At 41.5% G+C, this 17,241-nt stretch overlaps 1 protein-coding gene across 1 annotated transcript; it reads right to left on the reverse strand.

The window, feature by feature from the left end:
• Window positions 1–209: 209 nt before the first annotated feature.
• DMP1 (dentin matrix acidic phosphoprotein 1) lies at window positions 210–16,177 on the reverse strand. The gene is made up of 6 exons (XM_020904115.2): window positions 16,065–16,177; window positions 9,288–9,362; window positions 8,760–8,807; window positions 5,245–5,277; window positions 4,751–4,798; window positions 210–2,926 (listed from the first exon to the last, which is right to left on the reverse strand). Exons 2-6 carry the CDS (start codon window positions 9,339–9,341, stop codon window positions 1,586–1,588), a joined length of 1,524 nt encoding a protein of 507 aa, XP_020759774.2. The 5' UTR covers window positions 9,342–9,362; window positions 16,065–16,177; the 3' UTR covers window positions 210–1,585.
• Between the last annotated feature and the right edge of the window lie 1,064 nt (window positions 16,178–17,241).

Consider the following 17,241-nt stretch of genomic DNA (forward strand, 5'->3'; position numbering starts at 1 on the left):
TAACAGATACATTTAGTGAAATATCATAAGCAACATGAAAAGCAATTTTATCAAATGTTACCTGAATTATCAATAAAATTAAATGTTCAGAAAATAAAGAAATCTTTTGTTTTAATGGGAGAAAGCTGATAAACTATTTTACAATGTCTGAAAGGATAAGTTGTTTCATATCCTAAAAATTGGCATCACTATAAGAAATAAGCACATACTTCTGGATATTATTATCTTTATTACAAAACAAATATTTTATGTTGAGGTAACATTTCAAAGGGTATTAGGCAATATCAATTGAATTCTGTACACACAATTTTGCTATGTGCAACACAAATAGAGGACTCCAAGAACAGTTTTTCTAGCTTTGCACATAGATTGATCTTAGAAAAAAAATTAAGCTGATAGTTGTCTATTTAAAGAGGAATTTCACTTTTCCACCCTCTCCTACCCAGTCCTCCATATCATCACCAGTGGTCAGGGAGGTGACGCTCATGGGAGTTTCACACACACACACACACACACACACACACAGAATTAAAAAGGGTTAATTAATTGAAAAAAATTTTTGCTTCTCCAAAACACACTACTGTGCCATAATTTGAAAACACTGTCACAAACTAAATGTTTATTCATAAAGGATTTTCTGTTGCTGATACCAAGGATAAATAGAATTGTCTAGCCTTAAATGGAGAAGTCCCATGCAATGTTCTGATTCCAGTGTCTTTCCTGCTGTGAAGCCTGCTCTAATTCTCAAGGCAAAGTGCGCCCTCTTCTGTGAATCCCTGTGTTTTGTTCATATCTGTGTTAATAGCTCTCACCACACTGGATTGTAATAATTCTTGCTTTTGTCATATTTATCCCTTTTCAGCTTTATTTATTCCTCTATAAGCTCCTCAGAGATCAAACCAGTCAATTCTAAAGGAAATCAACCCTGAATATTCATTGGAAGGACTGATGCTGAAGCTGAAACTCCAATACTTTGGCCACCTGATGAGGAGAGCCAACTCATTGGAAAAGACCCTAACGTTGGGAAAGATGGAAGGCCCAAGGAGAAGGGGGCAACAGAGGCTGAGGCAGTTAGATAGCATCACTGACTCAGTGGACGTGAATGTGAGCAAACTCCGGGAGTCAGCAGCTGACAGAGGAGGCTGGCCTGCTGCAGTCCATGGGTCACAAAGAGATGGACACGACTTAGAGACTGAACAACAAGAAAACCTTCTCCTCAGGAGCAAGAGACAAGTCTTTAAGCTTCCTGACCTCCTCCCCACCCAGCGCAGTGCCTGGTACATAGCACAACCTGTGTAACTGTGCGTTAGGTTAATGAGTTAGGAACTATTTCAGCTGTGAAGCAACAATGCGCATCTTTCCTTGCTTCGGGTCTCTCATTGAGGGTGTTCTAGTGACATTTCTCATTATTGAAACCTCTATGGTTTGATGACATCCTAGACATAAACATCGAGCATTTCCTTTCAGAAAGAAATGGCCTTGGGCTATTCTTCTGATACAAACGTCAATAAATTACAGTTATGATTTTCCCTGGTCTCCAGCCTCCAAGACGCCTGTCTGTGAGAGGCGCTCAGGCACGCCCATGCTAGTAGCCATCTTGGCAATCATTGTCATCCTGATCTCCGATGGGTTTGTTGTGGTAAGCGTCGACCGTTAATTTTCTGCTTTCTACCTCAGTGTTTTTGGCTCGGGCCTCTTCCTCGCTGCTTGACACGCTCTCGGTCGAGTTGCTGTCTTCTTTCGATCTGCTGCTGTCCTGGGAATCGCTACCATCGTCTTCCTCAGACGGGCTCTCCCGGCTCCGGCTCTGGGTCTCGGCGCCCTCCTGGCTAGAGCTGTTCTGCTCTTCAGTGGACTCCGGGCTCTCCTCCGAGGACCTGAGGCTCTCATGGGATTCGCTGTCAGCCTGCTCCTCTGTGGATGTGCTTTCTGAATCGGAGGGCTTATCCAACACGTCCTCCTCACTGGACTCACTATCTGCCTGAGGTTCTCTGGAGTGACTGGTGGCGTTATCGGGGTTGTCACCCCTGGATTCATGCAGCACCTCTTCCTGAGATTCGCTACTGTTTTCTTGGGAAGGCAGGTCGACCTCTTGACTAGACTCGCTGCTGGGGTCTTGGACATCCTGACTGTCCTCCGGGGACCGGTTCTCCTCACTATCTTGTCGAGATTCACTCTTGCTGTGTTCCCTGGATTGGCCAAGGCCGGCTTCTTGGGAGTCGGGGTTTTCGGTGGAGTCACTCATGACTTCCATCGTGCGGCTATCGTCAAGCTCCCCTCGGCCATCTTCCTCAGGAAGGCGAGACTTCCTGAAGAATTTCCTGCGGGGATACCCCGCTGCTGGGCTCTCATGGGAATCCTGCGTGCTTGCCTGCTCCTCATCGTCCCCTTTCGATTCTCTTGACTTGAGGCCGGCACGGTTTATTCGGGAGTTGCCCCTCTCGCTCCTGTAGGCGCCCGGGTCATCGCTCTGCATCCCTTCATCATCGAACTCAGAGCCATCCCCATGGCTGCTGTCCCCCTCACTGCCGCCTCCCACCCAGTGCTCCTCACTCTCGCTGTCTGGAGTGGAGTCACCGCCCTCGGGCCTGCTGTTCCCCTCATCCTCACGGTCAAGGTCCCTGCTCTCGCTGGTGGTATCCTGGGCCCCCTCATCCCCTTGGGGGGCGCTGTCTTCCCTGGATCGTGTGGTGTCAGCCGAGTCTTCCTCGCTTCCAAGCCTGGAGTCCCCTCCTGATCGTCTCTCTTCGGGTCCTGGGCCACCGTCATCATCACCAAAGGTGTCATCTCCACTCTCGTCTTCATCATCATCTTTATTATCGCCTTCGCTTCCTCCCCTCCGAGACAGGCCGCCAGCTGGTCCACGCTGATCATCAAGGCCCAGGACCTCCTCGGATTCTGTGCTGTCACTGGGGTCTTCATTTGCCTGGAGTTTGGGGTTAACAGACACGGTCAGTACCCCCAGGAGCTGCTCTAGAGGGTTGTACCTAATGCCCATCTAGGCTCTTTCTGTTTTCTTCTTCCTGGGTCCCTCATCTAAGCCATGTTCAGTTTTACGGCTCAATAATGTCTCAAATGGGGGTTAAAAAGGAAGGAAGGGAAGTTGAAAGTCAAGTCGTCCCATTTTCCGTAGGCACCATTCACTCAGTGCTGCACAAATCTTTTCAAAATGTTCTCTAGAAATCACATTTATGAAACTCAAATCATATCGTAAGTATGAGCCCTTAAAGGATACTTTCAGAAATTTTTTGTAAATTAAAGAATTGGGTTATAATACTCCTGAAATTATTTGGTGTAGAACAGTAAAAGTGAACTTGTTAGTCGCTCAGTCGTGTCTGACTCTTTAGATCCCATGGACTGTAGCCCACCAGGTTCCTCTGTCCACCGTATTCTCCAGGCAAGAATTCTAGAGTGGGTTGCCATTCCCTTCTCCCGAGTATCTTCCAGACCCAAGAATGGAACCCAGGTCTCCTGCATTGCAGTAGATTCTTTACCATCTGAGCTACTAGGGAAGATATAATACTCATCAAATTATTTGGTTTAAAATAGAGGTTTTTTTTAAAATACTGGGTGATTTTGAAATGACTCAGGTATTTTTTTCAAATCAACTCTGGGGCTGGGGAGGGAAATGTATTACAGCTGGTGAATGAAACCTTTGGCTGAAATGAAAGTATAATATTGCAGTAAGGTATAGATCTCACCAAAACCACATTTATACTGGCTTGCACAGGCAGAGAGTTGCCTATAGAAGGCTCAGCTGAAGGAGTGCAACTGGGATGATCTCTGAGTTCTAAGTGTAGCTCAGAGAGATGATCCCCCAAAATTAAACAATTGGATGCTCTGCTCAGATAAGGAAGATCAGTGAGCCTTCATTCATCACACCCTGGAAAAATCTACTCTGTCTCTCTCTACTGCTGCTGTTTAATCACTAAGTTGTGTCCGATTCTTTGTGACTCCATGAGCTGTAGGTTACATGGGATTTCCCAGGCAAGAATACTGGACTGGGTTGCCATCTCCTTCTCCAGTGGCTCCTCCTGACCTGGGTTCAATCGCTGGCTTGGGAAGATCCCCTGGAAAAAGGAAAGACTACCCGCTCTAGTATTCTGGCCTGGAAAATTCCATGGGCTGTATAGTCCATGGGGTCGCAAAGAGTTGGACATGACTGAGCGACTTTCACTTTAAAGCTAAGTCAGCTTTTCTATCTCCCAGGGCCACAGATAAGAAACTATTTTTTTTTTTAAAGAAGTCATTACTGAAGCAGCTGTCCTCTTAAAGTTTCCTCAGGGCAAAAGCTAGTCTCTCCTTTAGCAGTCTAGCAGGATTCTGGGCACAGAGGCAGTCTTCAGGCCCCGAAGGTGTCACACATGAACCAGAATGTTTTTCTCTGCCTGGTCTGAACTGCTCCAATTGTAAAAGCAATATCTGAGATTTATGAGCAAGCTGTTAATTGTCTAACAGAGTTTATGACTTTCTCTGTGTATGTGTGTGTGAGTGTGTTCTCTTTAACTAGAGGAACATTTAGGGCCACAGCATCTATCATCTGGCCCCAGTGATAAATATGGAATGAAGAGCATGTCTACCTCTGAATTCTCCCACTCTTTTTTCCTTCCTATTTTATAGGACTTTTTAGACAGCATAACCAAAGTTTAGAACATCTTATATTTAGAACAGTCACCAGGTAATTTAATCTAACATCATTTCCTTCAACTCCCAAGTAGCCTGGAAAGTTGAGAAAGGTCTGTTTAATTACCTGTTCCTCCGAGCTAAGTTTACTTTCTTCTGATGACTCACTGCTCTCCTAAAAAGAAAAAAAATGTTGTTTATTTTTCATGTTAGTAATTCCTGAGGAAAGGAAAGAAAACATGGCATACATCAATCTCTTGTGGTTTGGATTTGTGACTTTCCAAATGTCCTGAGATGATGAGAAGAGTGTCAAAGTGATTTTATGAGATATTTATGACAAAAAATAAATTAGAGTGTTGGGGAGTTTTGGATGATCATGTACACACTGCTATATTCAAAACAAATAATCAATAAGGACCTACAGCATAGCACATGGAACTCTACTCAACGTTGTATGCCAGTCTGGATGGAAGGGGGTGGTGGTTGGGGGAGAATGGATACATATATATGTATGGCTGAGACCCTTTGCTGTCCACCCGAAACTACCACAACATTGTTGATCAGCTATACCCAATACAAAATAAAAAGTTTAAAGTTTGAAAAAATAAATGAGATAGTTACCAAAGGTGGTGTTGGTGTCTGAGCCAAATGACCCTGTAACAAAGGAAGGAAAACAAGTTACTCCTTCACAGATGGATAATATCATTGCAAATATTCATAATAATTTTAGGGTTTTAGCTTATTGATAGATATTCTATATTTACATGAGTATTAATGATATTTTATAATGAAATAGCTTAAAAAAGTGAATGACTATGACAGGACCAATGGCCTAAAAAGGTCTTATATATAAAAAACTTAGAAGATTTTTATATTTCCCATAGTTAGAGAAAAATAAAATTTCTTTGAAGAAAAATACACAACCCAGAAAAAATGTAAGACAGAAAAAATAGCATTGGAACTCATAAACCCAGCTTTAAGTGTCAGTTCGCTCCTTGGCTTGTGTTTTAGCCCTGAAAACTGTCTTGAGGGTAGTACTGAAATTCATGTATTCCAGGAAACACTTAGGTCTTACGTAAACTTTGATGGTTGGACAATTCACTTCACCTCTGTGATGTCAGTTTCTTATTCCTAAATTTAGAATATTAGCAACCTCTCTGCTTATTGCCCCTGGTTGCTGTGAGGATGAATTTGGCTGATGAAAGCCTCTGGAGAGTCATTCAGTTTGATATAACCAGAAGAAATGATCCATTTTGAGAACATTCAAAAGGATTATAAATATCCTTTGTAAAATTGAGTAGTGGACAAAACTGAATAGAAAAAAGCCACCTGTCTTGAGTCATGTCAGTTCAGTTCAGTTCAGTTCAGTCGCTCAGTCGTGTCCGACTCTTTGCGACCCCATGAATCGCAGCACACCAGGTCTCCCTGTCCATCACCAACTCCCAGAGCTTACTCAAACTCATGCCCATCGAGTTGGTGATGCCATCCAACCATCTCATCCTCTGTCGTCCCCTTCTCCTCCCGCCCCCAATCCCTCCCAGCAACAGGGTCTTTTCCAATGAGTCAACTCTTCACATGAGGTAGCCAAAGTACTGGAGTTTCAACTTCAGCATCAGTCCTTCCAGGGAACACCCAGGACTGATCTCCTTTAGGATGGACTGGTTGGATCTCCTTGCAGTACAAGGGACTCTCAAGAGTCTTCTCCAACACCACAGTTCAAAAGCATCAATTTTTTGGTGCTCAGGTTTCTTCACAGTCCAACTCTCACATCCATACATGACCACTAGAAAAACCATAGCTTTGACCAGACAGACCTTTGTTGGCAAAGTAATGTTTCTGCTTTTTAATAGGCTATCTAGGTTGGTCATAACTTTCCTTCCAAGGAGTAAGCGTCTTTTAATTTCATGGCTGCAGTCACCATCCACAGTGATTTTGGACCCCAAAATATGAAGTCTGACACTGTTTCCACTGTCTCCCCACCTATTCCCATGAGGTGATGGGACCAGATCCCATGTAAGATCACCAAAACTGCAAAATGCTAAGTCTGAAACTTAATAGTCATAGTTCTGATTTATTTTACTTTCTTTAATTTTATAGGAGCTCTAAGAATGCCTGCACCACCTCTGGTGCCCTCTCCCCACCTCCTCTCCCCCTTCCCCTTGAGCAGGACAAAAGCCCCTAATCCCATGTGGCTCAAAGCGGCTGAGCAATGGGTGTGCAGATCCAAGGTGCCAAGGAGAGCAGAAAGGAGCTGCTGGAAGCACATCTTCAGCAAGCCTCTCGGCAGTCCTGGGCTGAGGATCTCTCCTAGACGGAAAAGCCATGGTCACTCTAAGTCTCTGTCCTCTGACACTGCCGCCGGCACCATGGCAGACTCTACTCCAGTCACTTAAAGGGTAGAAGGGAGCCAGACATTGCTATTATTCTCATGCTAAGGCTAGACCTGGGACTACCGCATGTTTGTGGTACTCTGGCTAAACGAAAGGATCCACAGCAGCTGCTTTTAAACTAACCAGCCCAAGGACACCCCTGGTGAAAGTTCATGTAAGACATTTTGCAATGCGTATTCCAGCCTCAAGCGGGGGCAGGATGCTGTCTCAGGCCTTTGGCATTATCTGGCCAGCACTAATAGCACTAATAGCATTGTGCCCTGTGCTTTGTCTCTCAGTCACGTCCAACTCTCTGCGAGTCGGACCACAGGCAGACTGTAGCCTGGACTGTATAGACTATAGTAGCCTGCCAGCCTCCTTGAGAATACTGGAACGGGTTGCCACGCCCTCCCCCAGGGGATCTTCCCAGTCTACGGATTGAACCCAGGTCTCCTGCATTGCCGGCAGATTCTTTACTGTCCGAGTCAGCAGGAAAGCCCCAGCATTATGCCCTAGCTGTGTCAAACCTGGCAGGCTATAGTCCATGGGGTCGCAAAGAGTCAGACACAACTTAGTAACTAAACAACTAGCTGTAGCATATGTAAAAGCCAGCAGGAAATAGGCAATGAAAAACATTCTGATTTAGGTTAAGATTTTCACCCTTACTTGTACAATCAGCCTTTCATATGCATGAGTTTCACACCCACACATTCAACCAGCCTCAGATCAAAAATAGTAGGGGAAAAAAAGAAAGGTGGGAGGGAAGGAAGGGAAGAAAGAAAGAAAGAGAAACTTCCAGAAAGTTCCCAAAGGCAAAACGTACTTGCTGCACTCCAGCAACTATTTGCATGGCATTTTATTAGGTATTATAGGTAATCTAAAGATGAGTTAAAGTATACATGAAGATGTGCACAGGTTATATGAAAATACTAGGCAATTTTATATAAGCATTGAGCATCCATGGATCTTGGTATCCACAGAGGTCCCAGAACTAAATCCCTTATGGATACGGAGTAACAACTGTAGCTCCAATCTTGAAAAGCTACTGACTTCCTAGACCTGGTTCCTTTCCAAGAAGGGTATAACACTCAGTAAAAATACAGATTCTGGGGCCAGAGTGACCTGGGTTCAAAGTCTGGCGTGAACACTAATTAACCATATTACCTAGACAGATTGGCTTATTTTCTATGTCTCAGAGTTCTCATTTGTAAAATAAGAATAAAATACAACACCTAATTCATTGGGGATACTGTGAAGATTCAAAAAGTTAACACAAGCAAAACAAAGAACTGTGTCTGGCAATGGCTCTTGAGTTACTGAGCATTAAGAATTATTGGATTAGCTGTCATTCCAAAGACTCTAGTGTTCGCTCATTCTTCTTTCTTTTCCCACCTTCCAGGACTTGACCTCCTAACCTCCTGCCTACCAGACGTCTGATAAAACAGATCTCTAGTCCTAATTTTTCAAGGACAAACTTGGTTCATTGTCAACCATCCCCTTTCACTACCATACAGTCCCATCATGAAAATAAAGCCAGAGGAAAAAATGCTTCCTCACCAAATTACACTATTAAGTTGAAATCAAAGCATTATATGAACTACATTTTCTTATAAGAACTAGAAATCATAGCCCTTACCCTCTATATCTCAGGTTACTAATATGTTCATTAAAATCACTAGGAGTTTCAACATTTGCAGTGAAGCGAATTTGGTTATACTAATAACATACTAAAATAAAAATATTTCCAAAAATCTTATTTCTACTCACCTTCCATTCTTCAGAGCTCTTGGATTCAGTATTTTGATACCTGGCTACCTAGAAGATTTAGTACACATGGTCAGTCCCCAAAAATTTCCAAGGCAGCAGGTGTTAACATATCACATAGTTAGAAGGAGTAGTCGTCAAATTTTAGCATGCATCAGAATCACCTGGAGGCCTTGCTAAAACACAAATTGCCATGTCCCATCCCCAGAGAGTCTGGTTCTGTAGGTCTGAGTTAGGACCTGAGAATTTACATTTCTAACAAGGTCCTAGTTGATCCTGACTCAGCTGGTCTGGGGATAACACTTCGAAAACCATGGCTTATGAGGAAGAGAATGAGCATCTAGCTATATGAATGCCATATGAGCAGAATAAGGGATAATTTAGATGATATTTTAAAGAAAGGAGCTTTCTAGGAATTTACTATTCTCATCTGACTGGAACAGGCACAACCTCTTTTAGCTTATAGTAAATGACAGGTGCAGTTTTAGATATAAAGTTTTCTTTTTCATACATCCCTATCCTGATACTTACTGGCAGAGAACAGGCAAGTCCCCACAGGAACATAAGCAGGATGGTGGTCTTCATTGTTGTGTGTGTTACCCCTACCTGTGATAAAAGACAGAAGATGATTTTCTCCACACCAAAGAAATATAAGAGCTTCAACTTTTAACACTTTCAATGGACATTGAGTTGAGTTTATTTTTAACTGAGGAATAGATAAATAAAATGCACTATATCCATGCAATGGAATATTATTCAATCATAAAAAGGAATGAAGTATTGATGCATGCTTCAAAGTAGAGGAATCTTGCAAACATCATATTGAGTGAAAGAAGCTGGGCACCAAAGATCATATACTGTATGATTCCATTCATAGGAAATGTCCACTGAAGGCAAATCTATAGAGACAGAAAGTAAGTAAGTGTTTGCCCAGGGCTAGAGCAGCTACACACAGCACAGCACAGGGAGATCAGGGCTTCCCTGATGGGTCAGCAGGTAAAGAATCTTCCTGCAATGCAGGAGACAAAGGAGGTGTGGGTTCAGTCTCTGGCTGTGGGAGATCCCCTGGAGAAGGAAAATGACAAACCCACTTCAGTATTCTTGCCTGAAAGTCCCATGGACAGAGGAGCCTGGCCAGCTACAGTCCAGAGTCACAAAGAGTCGGACATGACTGAGCAACTGAGCAGTAAAGAGAAGATGAGGGGTTGGAGTGACAGCTAACGGGTGAATTCTGGACATAATGAAATGTTCTAAAATTGATTTGGGTGAAGGTTGTTAAACTCTATGAGCATACAAAAAAATAATTAATGGTATACATCAATGGATGAAATATACATGCGTGAATTGTTAGGTTTATTAGCGGTTTTTAAAAAAACCTCACTCCCAAGAGATAAATCGAAAACTTTTCAATGAGAAGCTCTATAAATAGTTTTTAACTAACACATAAGCTATGATACATGAAGGAAAATGAAGAAAGAGCAATAGAGAAATTTCTAATCTTTCAGTTTGATACTGATTATGCAGCCCAGTATGTCAGAACAGACTGTCAATATCATCCCACCAAAAAACTACATTATTGATACCACTGACAGATGTGGGCATTTGTCTTCACACACACACACACACACACACACACACGCATGCAGGGATCCTCAATCATATTTATAACCTCATAATAACATCTAAACAAATGCAATTGGTTTTGCTTTTTTTTCTTCATCTGCAAGAAATCCATTATGGTAGGCTTCATATTATGGCTCCAGAAAGCATTTCATATCCACTGTGCTCCTTTTAGTCATACATTATACATGATTATGCTAAATTTTTTCAGCGTCATTCACAGTACTGAAAGATCCAGGGAAGATTAGAGGTTTGGGATACACTTGTGAATCACACTGAGAGAAACCTGCCAAATCAAACTGTATTTTCCTGGAGGGTGGCTTCATTTCACACCTCAGGAGCTGGTGGTTTGGAAAACAATTTGTTCTATATCTAAAAATAAATGTCCTCAATGCTAATGTAAAAAGTTATTGAAGTGATTTAAAAGGAAAATAATTTGCCTGGTATTCATGAGCCCTGGGGCTGCCCTAACAGATGGATGTCCAAACACTGTATGGAAAATCCTGCAGGCTGATTTCAGACTTCACTCCTCCTGATTTGTGTCTTTAAATGTTAAATATTTACTATGCTGATGACAAAAGATCTATGCCAGGGACTTCCCCGGCAGCCCAGTGGTTAAGACCTTGTACTTCCAATGCAAGGGGTGCAGGTTCGAACCCTAGTCAGGGAACTAAGAGCCCACATGCTACACAGCCAAGAACAAAAACAAAAAATTATCTAAGACAAAGATCCCCAGGCTTGGCTGTATGTAAGTATCACCTGGGGAGATTTAAAGCAATCAGTCAGTCACTCAGTCATGTCCAACCCTGGCAGGCTCCAGTCCATGGAATTTTCCAAGTAAGAGAGTGAGTTACCTTTTCCTCCTTCAGGAGATCTTCCCAACCCAGGGATCAAACCCATATCTGCATTGGCAAGCAGATTCTTTACCACTAGCAATACCAGTGCACAAATCACACCACAGGGTAATAAATCTGTCCGCTGAGGGTGGAAACAAGCATGGGTTTGTTTTTAAGGTGCTCCAAGTGACTTCAACCTCTGATCCCAGAAATAATTGTACCTTGCTCAATAATGACTGAATACACTGAATAATGTCTGAAACATTGGGCTCAAGAAATCATCTAGTCTAATTTGTTTAAATTTATTCAGGAAAACAATAGAAATCCTAAGATAAGGAGACTGAGAAGGTGCCTACCTCATTTCTACAATTCTACACCCAAATGGTCCAACAGAGCCACTCATCTCTCATCTTGAGCATATTCCTCATCAGCCTCACTATGCTTTGTGTTATTTTCTTCATCCTAATTCACCATACTTTATATCAGTCCATGTGCTTTAATATTATTTTGATTCCTTTTTCAAATCCTTCACCTAATATCAACAATGTGAAAATGTTCAACTGCCCCTAAAACAAGACTAATTCAACTTTTGAAGGAAACCAGAATATCTCATCCCAAAATATGCTTCTGACACAAAAATTCTGTTGAGCTGAAGGCAGTTAAGAAAGAGCAGATGCCAGAAGGGTGGTCTGATTCTTCTTTTCCTATCTGGAAGCAGGAGATAAATCCCATGTGAAAGCTGCCCCCTGTCCCAGCAGGAGGAAGACAGTCTCTTTATTAGAGATGGATGCAAGGCTGAGGGATTCTGCAGAAACAGACCTTGTTAAACTAACCCAATCTTCCTGGGGACTTCTCCACAAGCTACTAGCCCTAGTTCAGATCCCCTGTGTCTTGTCAGTTCTTCACAAATGTGTTGTTTCTTTGCCTAAATATTGCAAAAGCTTCTGTTCCAGTCACTTCGGGTCCTCATTCTCTGGGGAAGGCACCCATGTACATGTGGAAATTTTAGTAAAACTTGTAGGCTCTTCTCCTGCTCTTCTGTCTTCTGCCAGTTTAATTTTTAGGCCCAGTCAGAGACCCTAAGAAAGTAGAGGAAAATTTTTCCTCCCCTACACTTTAGTTTCCACAATCAAAACATCTTTTAAGTTCTTAGGCTCATTTCTTTAAAAAAAAAAAAAAAAGTCTTTATTGAATTTGTTACAATACTGTTCCTGTTTTTTTTATGTTTGGTGTTTTTTTACCCCAAGGCATGTGGGATCTTAACTCCCCAACCAGGGATCGAATCCTCACCTGATGCACTGGAAGGCAAAGTCTTAACCACTGGACCACTAGGGAAGTCCCTTAGGTTCATTTCATAAGGAAAGTTTCTGCTGAATCCAATACTATCAAAATAACTCTATGCCAATGGTGTTGGCTTCATAGGTCTAATGGCTCACCATTTTAATTTTCAAAGTGAAATCTGAATATAGTAACAACTTCATGGTACTCTGAAAACTGGTAAATATTCCAGTCTTGATTAAAAAGCCAACAAATATTGAGTTCTCCTCTTATATTTTCTTTTGCTTCTCTCTAATCTAAATAACAAAACAAAGAAGCAGTGCTCTAACACTAGTGAATGTTGTGTGCTTTACGAAGGAAGGGCATGCTTCTAGTGCTCAGTTTGGCAGGGATGGAATATTATTAACTGCAAGAAAGATGCAGCAACTTGCTCATGCCTCTAGAAATACCATTTAGCACCCTGACTCAAAGTCATAATTTTCCAAGTGGAAGTCTAGTAAACTAAAATAAAATACACCCTGGGGTCCTGAGAGAGTTGATGCTGCCTCCCATAGAATATAGTCTGCCATCAGGCATTAAAGTCAGAGCTTAAACCCTATGCTAGGTTTTCAATGAGTGTTTTTGATCAAAATAATTATACTTGTGTGAAGTATATTCCAGAGGAGAGCTCCAAACTCTTATAAACTTTTTTACCAACCACCCCAAAAGTATAGAAGCAGATATGCAGTAGCCCTATTCTGGGTAATAAATGAGCAAAAGAGCTACAAGCATGAAAAGATGGATCCAGAACCCCAAGTTCTTCTTCAGTGATCGGTAAGTGTCACCTCTACATTGCATGTGCTGTCATTCTACAATGAGAACACATAACAAAAGGAAATACACAAGCCCAAGACTGCCAGGAGAAATATCAATAACCTCAGATATGCAGATGACACTATACATATGGCAGAAAGTGAAGAACTAAAGATCCTCTTGATGAAAGTGAAAGAGGAGAGTGAATAAGTTTGCTTAAAACTCAACATTCAGTAAACTAAGATCATGGCATCTGGTCCCATCACTTCATGGCAAATAGATGGGGAAACAATGGAAACAGTGACAGAATTTTTTTGGGGGGGGCTTCAAAATCACTGCAGATGGTGACTGCAGCCATGAAATTAAAAGACCCTTGCTCCTTGGAAGAAAAACTATGACCAACTAGACAGCATATTAAAAAGCAGAGATATTACTTTACCAACAAAGGTCCATCTAGTCAAAGGTATGGTTTTTCCAGTAGTCATGTATGGATGTGAGAGTTGGACTATAAAGGAAGCTGAGTGCCAAAGAATTGATGCTTTCGAACTGTGGTGTTGGAGAAGACTCTTAAGAGTCCCTTGGACAGTAAGGAGATCCAACCAGTCCATCCTAAAGGAAATCAGTCCTGAATATTCGTTGGAAGGACTGATGCTGAAACTGAAACTCCAATTCTTTGGCCACCTGATGTGAAGAACTGACTCATTGGGAAAGACCCTGATGCTGGGAAAGATTGAAGGCAGGAGAAGAGGACGACAGAGGATGAGATGGTTGAATGGTATCACCAGTTCTAGGGACATGAGTTTGAGTAAGCTTGGGAGTTGGTGATAGACAGGGAGGCCTGGCATGCTGCAGTCCATGGGGTGGCAAAGAGTCGGACACGACTAAGCGACTGAACTGACGGGCAACCTAAATTTTAGTTCCATCTGTTTGGAAGTGTGTGTTTTAGATGCTTTTAACCTTTACCAGTTTTTTCCCCAGAGTCAAGAAAATCCAAAATGTTCAGGATCTGGAGAAGGGTATTTCAGTCTCTTTTCTCTCTGGCCACCCTCAAGTAGTGCAGAATTTCTAGAATTTCCTTGAAGTTAATATTCATGTGTATATATTTTCTTTATGTAAACTAAAATGAAAGAGATAGGCTGAAGGAAGGAAATCAAAACTTGAAAAATTATAGGGTCAATATATCATGCTTACTTTCCTTACATTTGTCTTAATGTTGTCATCCTTAATAAGTCTAATGAACAATATGTCCACTTATTAGCGGTCAATAAATACCTGTTGAGAACATCCTATGAGCTAGGCACTCTTCTAGGTGCTTGAGTATTCAGCAATGTGTAGAGCTGGTTTTACAAAAGCAAAATTACCCAGAACCCAACTAACCAGAACCCCCGTTAGCTAGAATTTGTTTTTTGTTACTATTCTTTGAAAATAAAGTACATTTTGCCCAAGACATGAATTCTATTAGAAATTCAGAAAACCAACCAAATAAATCAATAAAAATTCCAGTCATTCCAACTGTAATTGTATTGAGGTCAGTTATAAGCATCCCTTGGTTAGATGCTTTTAACCACAGTACAATAACTCCTAGGTGTTGCCAAAATAAATATAGATGTGAAAGGCCTCTTAGCATCTGAGCCACATTGGTCCACATCACCATTCAGGATGGCAGGGGGGGGGGAGGTTCTAATAGATTAATGTCCATTAGAAAATTGCTTGCTTGTTTACTTATTTTAACTAACCAGAACAAATATTGGGTTGGCCAAAAAGTTCATTCCAGTTTTTCATAACAACCCACGGGAAAACCCGAATGAAATTTTTGGCCAACGCAATAGCATAGTCTACTTGGCCCTCAGTTAAACAGAAAGTCTGGGTCACCAGACACTATCACTCCTGAGCAAGACAAGTACTTGATGTGTTGCTACATGGAATCTTCAAGACATCATGCAGAAAAGCATTGCCTGACCACAGCTCCCACTGTCTGTTATGGAAGACAGACACTTCTTATACAGGTGAAAAAGAGGAATCAATGCAAAAAATATAAGTACAGATGGACAGGGGTATACTCCTGTCCTCTACACTGAGAGCTTTTTTAAAAGACTGTTATAGTCAACATTTATCGAACTCTGAAAGTGTGTAAGACTTCGTCTTAACATGAATACCCACCTAAAGAACAGAAGAACATTTATGGAACTCAAATGTGTAAGACATCACTCTTACATGATTATCCAGATAAACAGCAGAAGAGCAGTGTAAGTAACACACCCTTGGTTTATTTCTGTGGTCTTAGCATCTCCTTTCAGCTACTCAATTCATAACAAATATTATTGGATGAATACCATCATATGACTTTCAATTTAAAAGACCATATTTTGAAGGTTTGCCCAGTCTAGTTTAGATTCTTTAATGCCTTGTGGGCCATGAACATAACTATACCCATAAAACCTAAATGTAAAAGCTTTATTTGTTTTGCTAATTAAAGCCAAACTTCAAAATGACCTTCCATCTGCCTCTTGATAAATAAACTTTCCCTTTCAGAAGTACCATGCAGAGATCTAATTAAAGTATTACTGAGAAAAGCACCTGTCTCTATTGACAACATGTCATTTTAATACCGCTGTTTACTGGCATAAACAAAGGTACAAATGGAATCGTTTTTACCCAAGGCACAGTTCTCCCCATCTTTCTCTGTATGGCATAACACTTCTCAACGTGTACATATACTTAATATTTTCCAAACAACACAGCAGAAGTCATTTTTTAAAATTTAGCAATGAAAATATCTTACCCTCTTCAATTTACGAAGACTTTTCCCCCAAAGGCTCAACAATCAGGCTGAAGTTCTCGAAGAGGAAATCTGTGACAATGAAGCCTCTCTTAAGTTGAGGTTGTGAACACTTCTCTGATGGTGCAGGAATTTAAACACTGCTTCAGCTCTTCACAGCCAATCAACTTCGGGCTGGGGGTGACTGACATCACAAGGTGTGACCGGGACTTCAGTACACCCACACTTCCTCCAGCTTGCAGAAGCAGATTTGCCCTAAAAAACTCTTGTGGTTCCCAAATGACTAGACTAGTTTCCATTAAATTGAAGATCTTCCTAAAGCTTTATTTTGCTTTCTAAATATATGTCATTCACATCCATGCAGGCTTATATGAGCATTATAAACAATGACAATGTCTTCCACCCACTGGCAGATCCCAGCAGACCCAAGGATGGGAAACGGAGAGTCAAGAAGTGGTTAGAACGTTTCCTGTTAATGCTGGTGACTCTATGCATCTTGGCTTGTACATGAAGAATCTACTAAAATACTAGACTTGCCTAAATTGTTGGTGTTGAAAAGATGGGCTTTTTTTTTTCTCACTGTTTTCATCTTTCAACAATCTCCACCACTCATCCCCTTTTCTATTCATCTCCCTACCCCCAAATACACGTGAATGCATGCTTGATCACTCACTCATGTCTAACTCTTTGACATTCTAAGAACTGCAGCCCACCAGGCTCCTCTGTCCATGGATTTCCCAGGCAAGAATACTAGAGTGGGTTGGCATTTCCTCCACCAGCATATCTTCCTGACCCAGGGATGAAACTCATGTCTCCTGCGTTGGCAAAGAGATTCTTTACCACTGAGCTACCTGGAAAGCCCTCTTTTATATACACAAAGATCCAAAATTCTTACTAATATAGCACAGTATCCCCTTATAGAATACTGTGGTGACTGGAAATGTTAAAGTACCACCCTAAGGATCTTGCATTTTTAATTGAAAATAACTTAAATTCAGTACTTCATTACTCCTCCTAACTGCCTGCCACATTTTTATTTTAAGTGCTGGTGACTCTGAAATCAGAACTGGATTAAAAGAAAGACTAGTTGTATAGCATCCAGAGAAGCCAATTTCCAAGGAACTTTCTGCTGTCCCTGAATACATAATGAAGTGAATATAATGGTACTTAGCAGGACTCT

Source organism: Odocoileus virginianus, chromosome 29, assembly GCF_023699985.2.
Source record: "Odocoileus virginianus isolate 20LAN1187 ecotype Illinois chromosome 29, Ovbor_1.2, whole genome shotgun sequence".
NCBI lineage: Eukaryota > Metazoa > Chordata > Mammalia > Artiodactyla > Cervidae > Odocoileus > Odocoileus virginianus.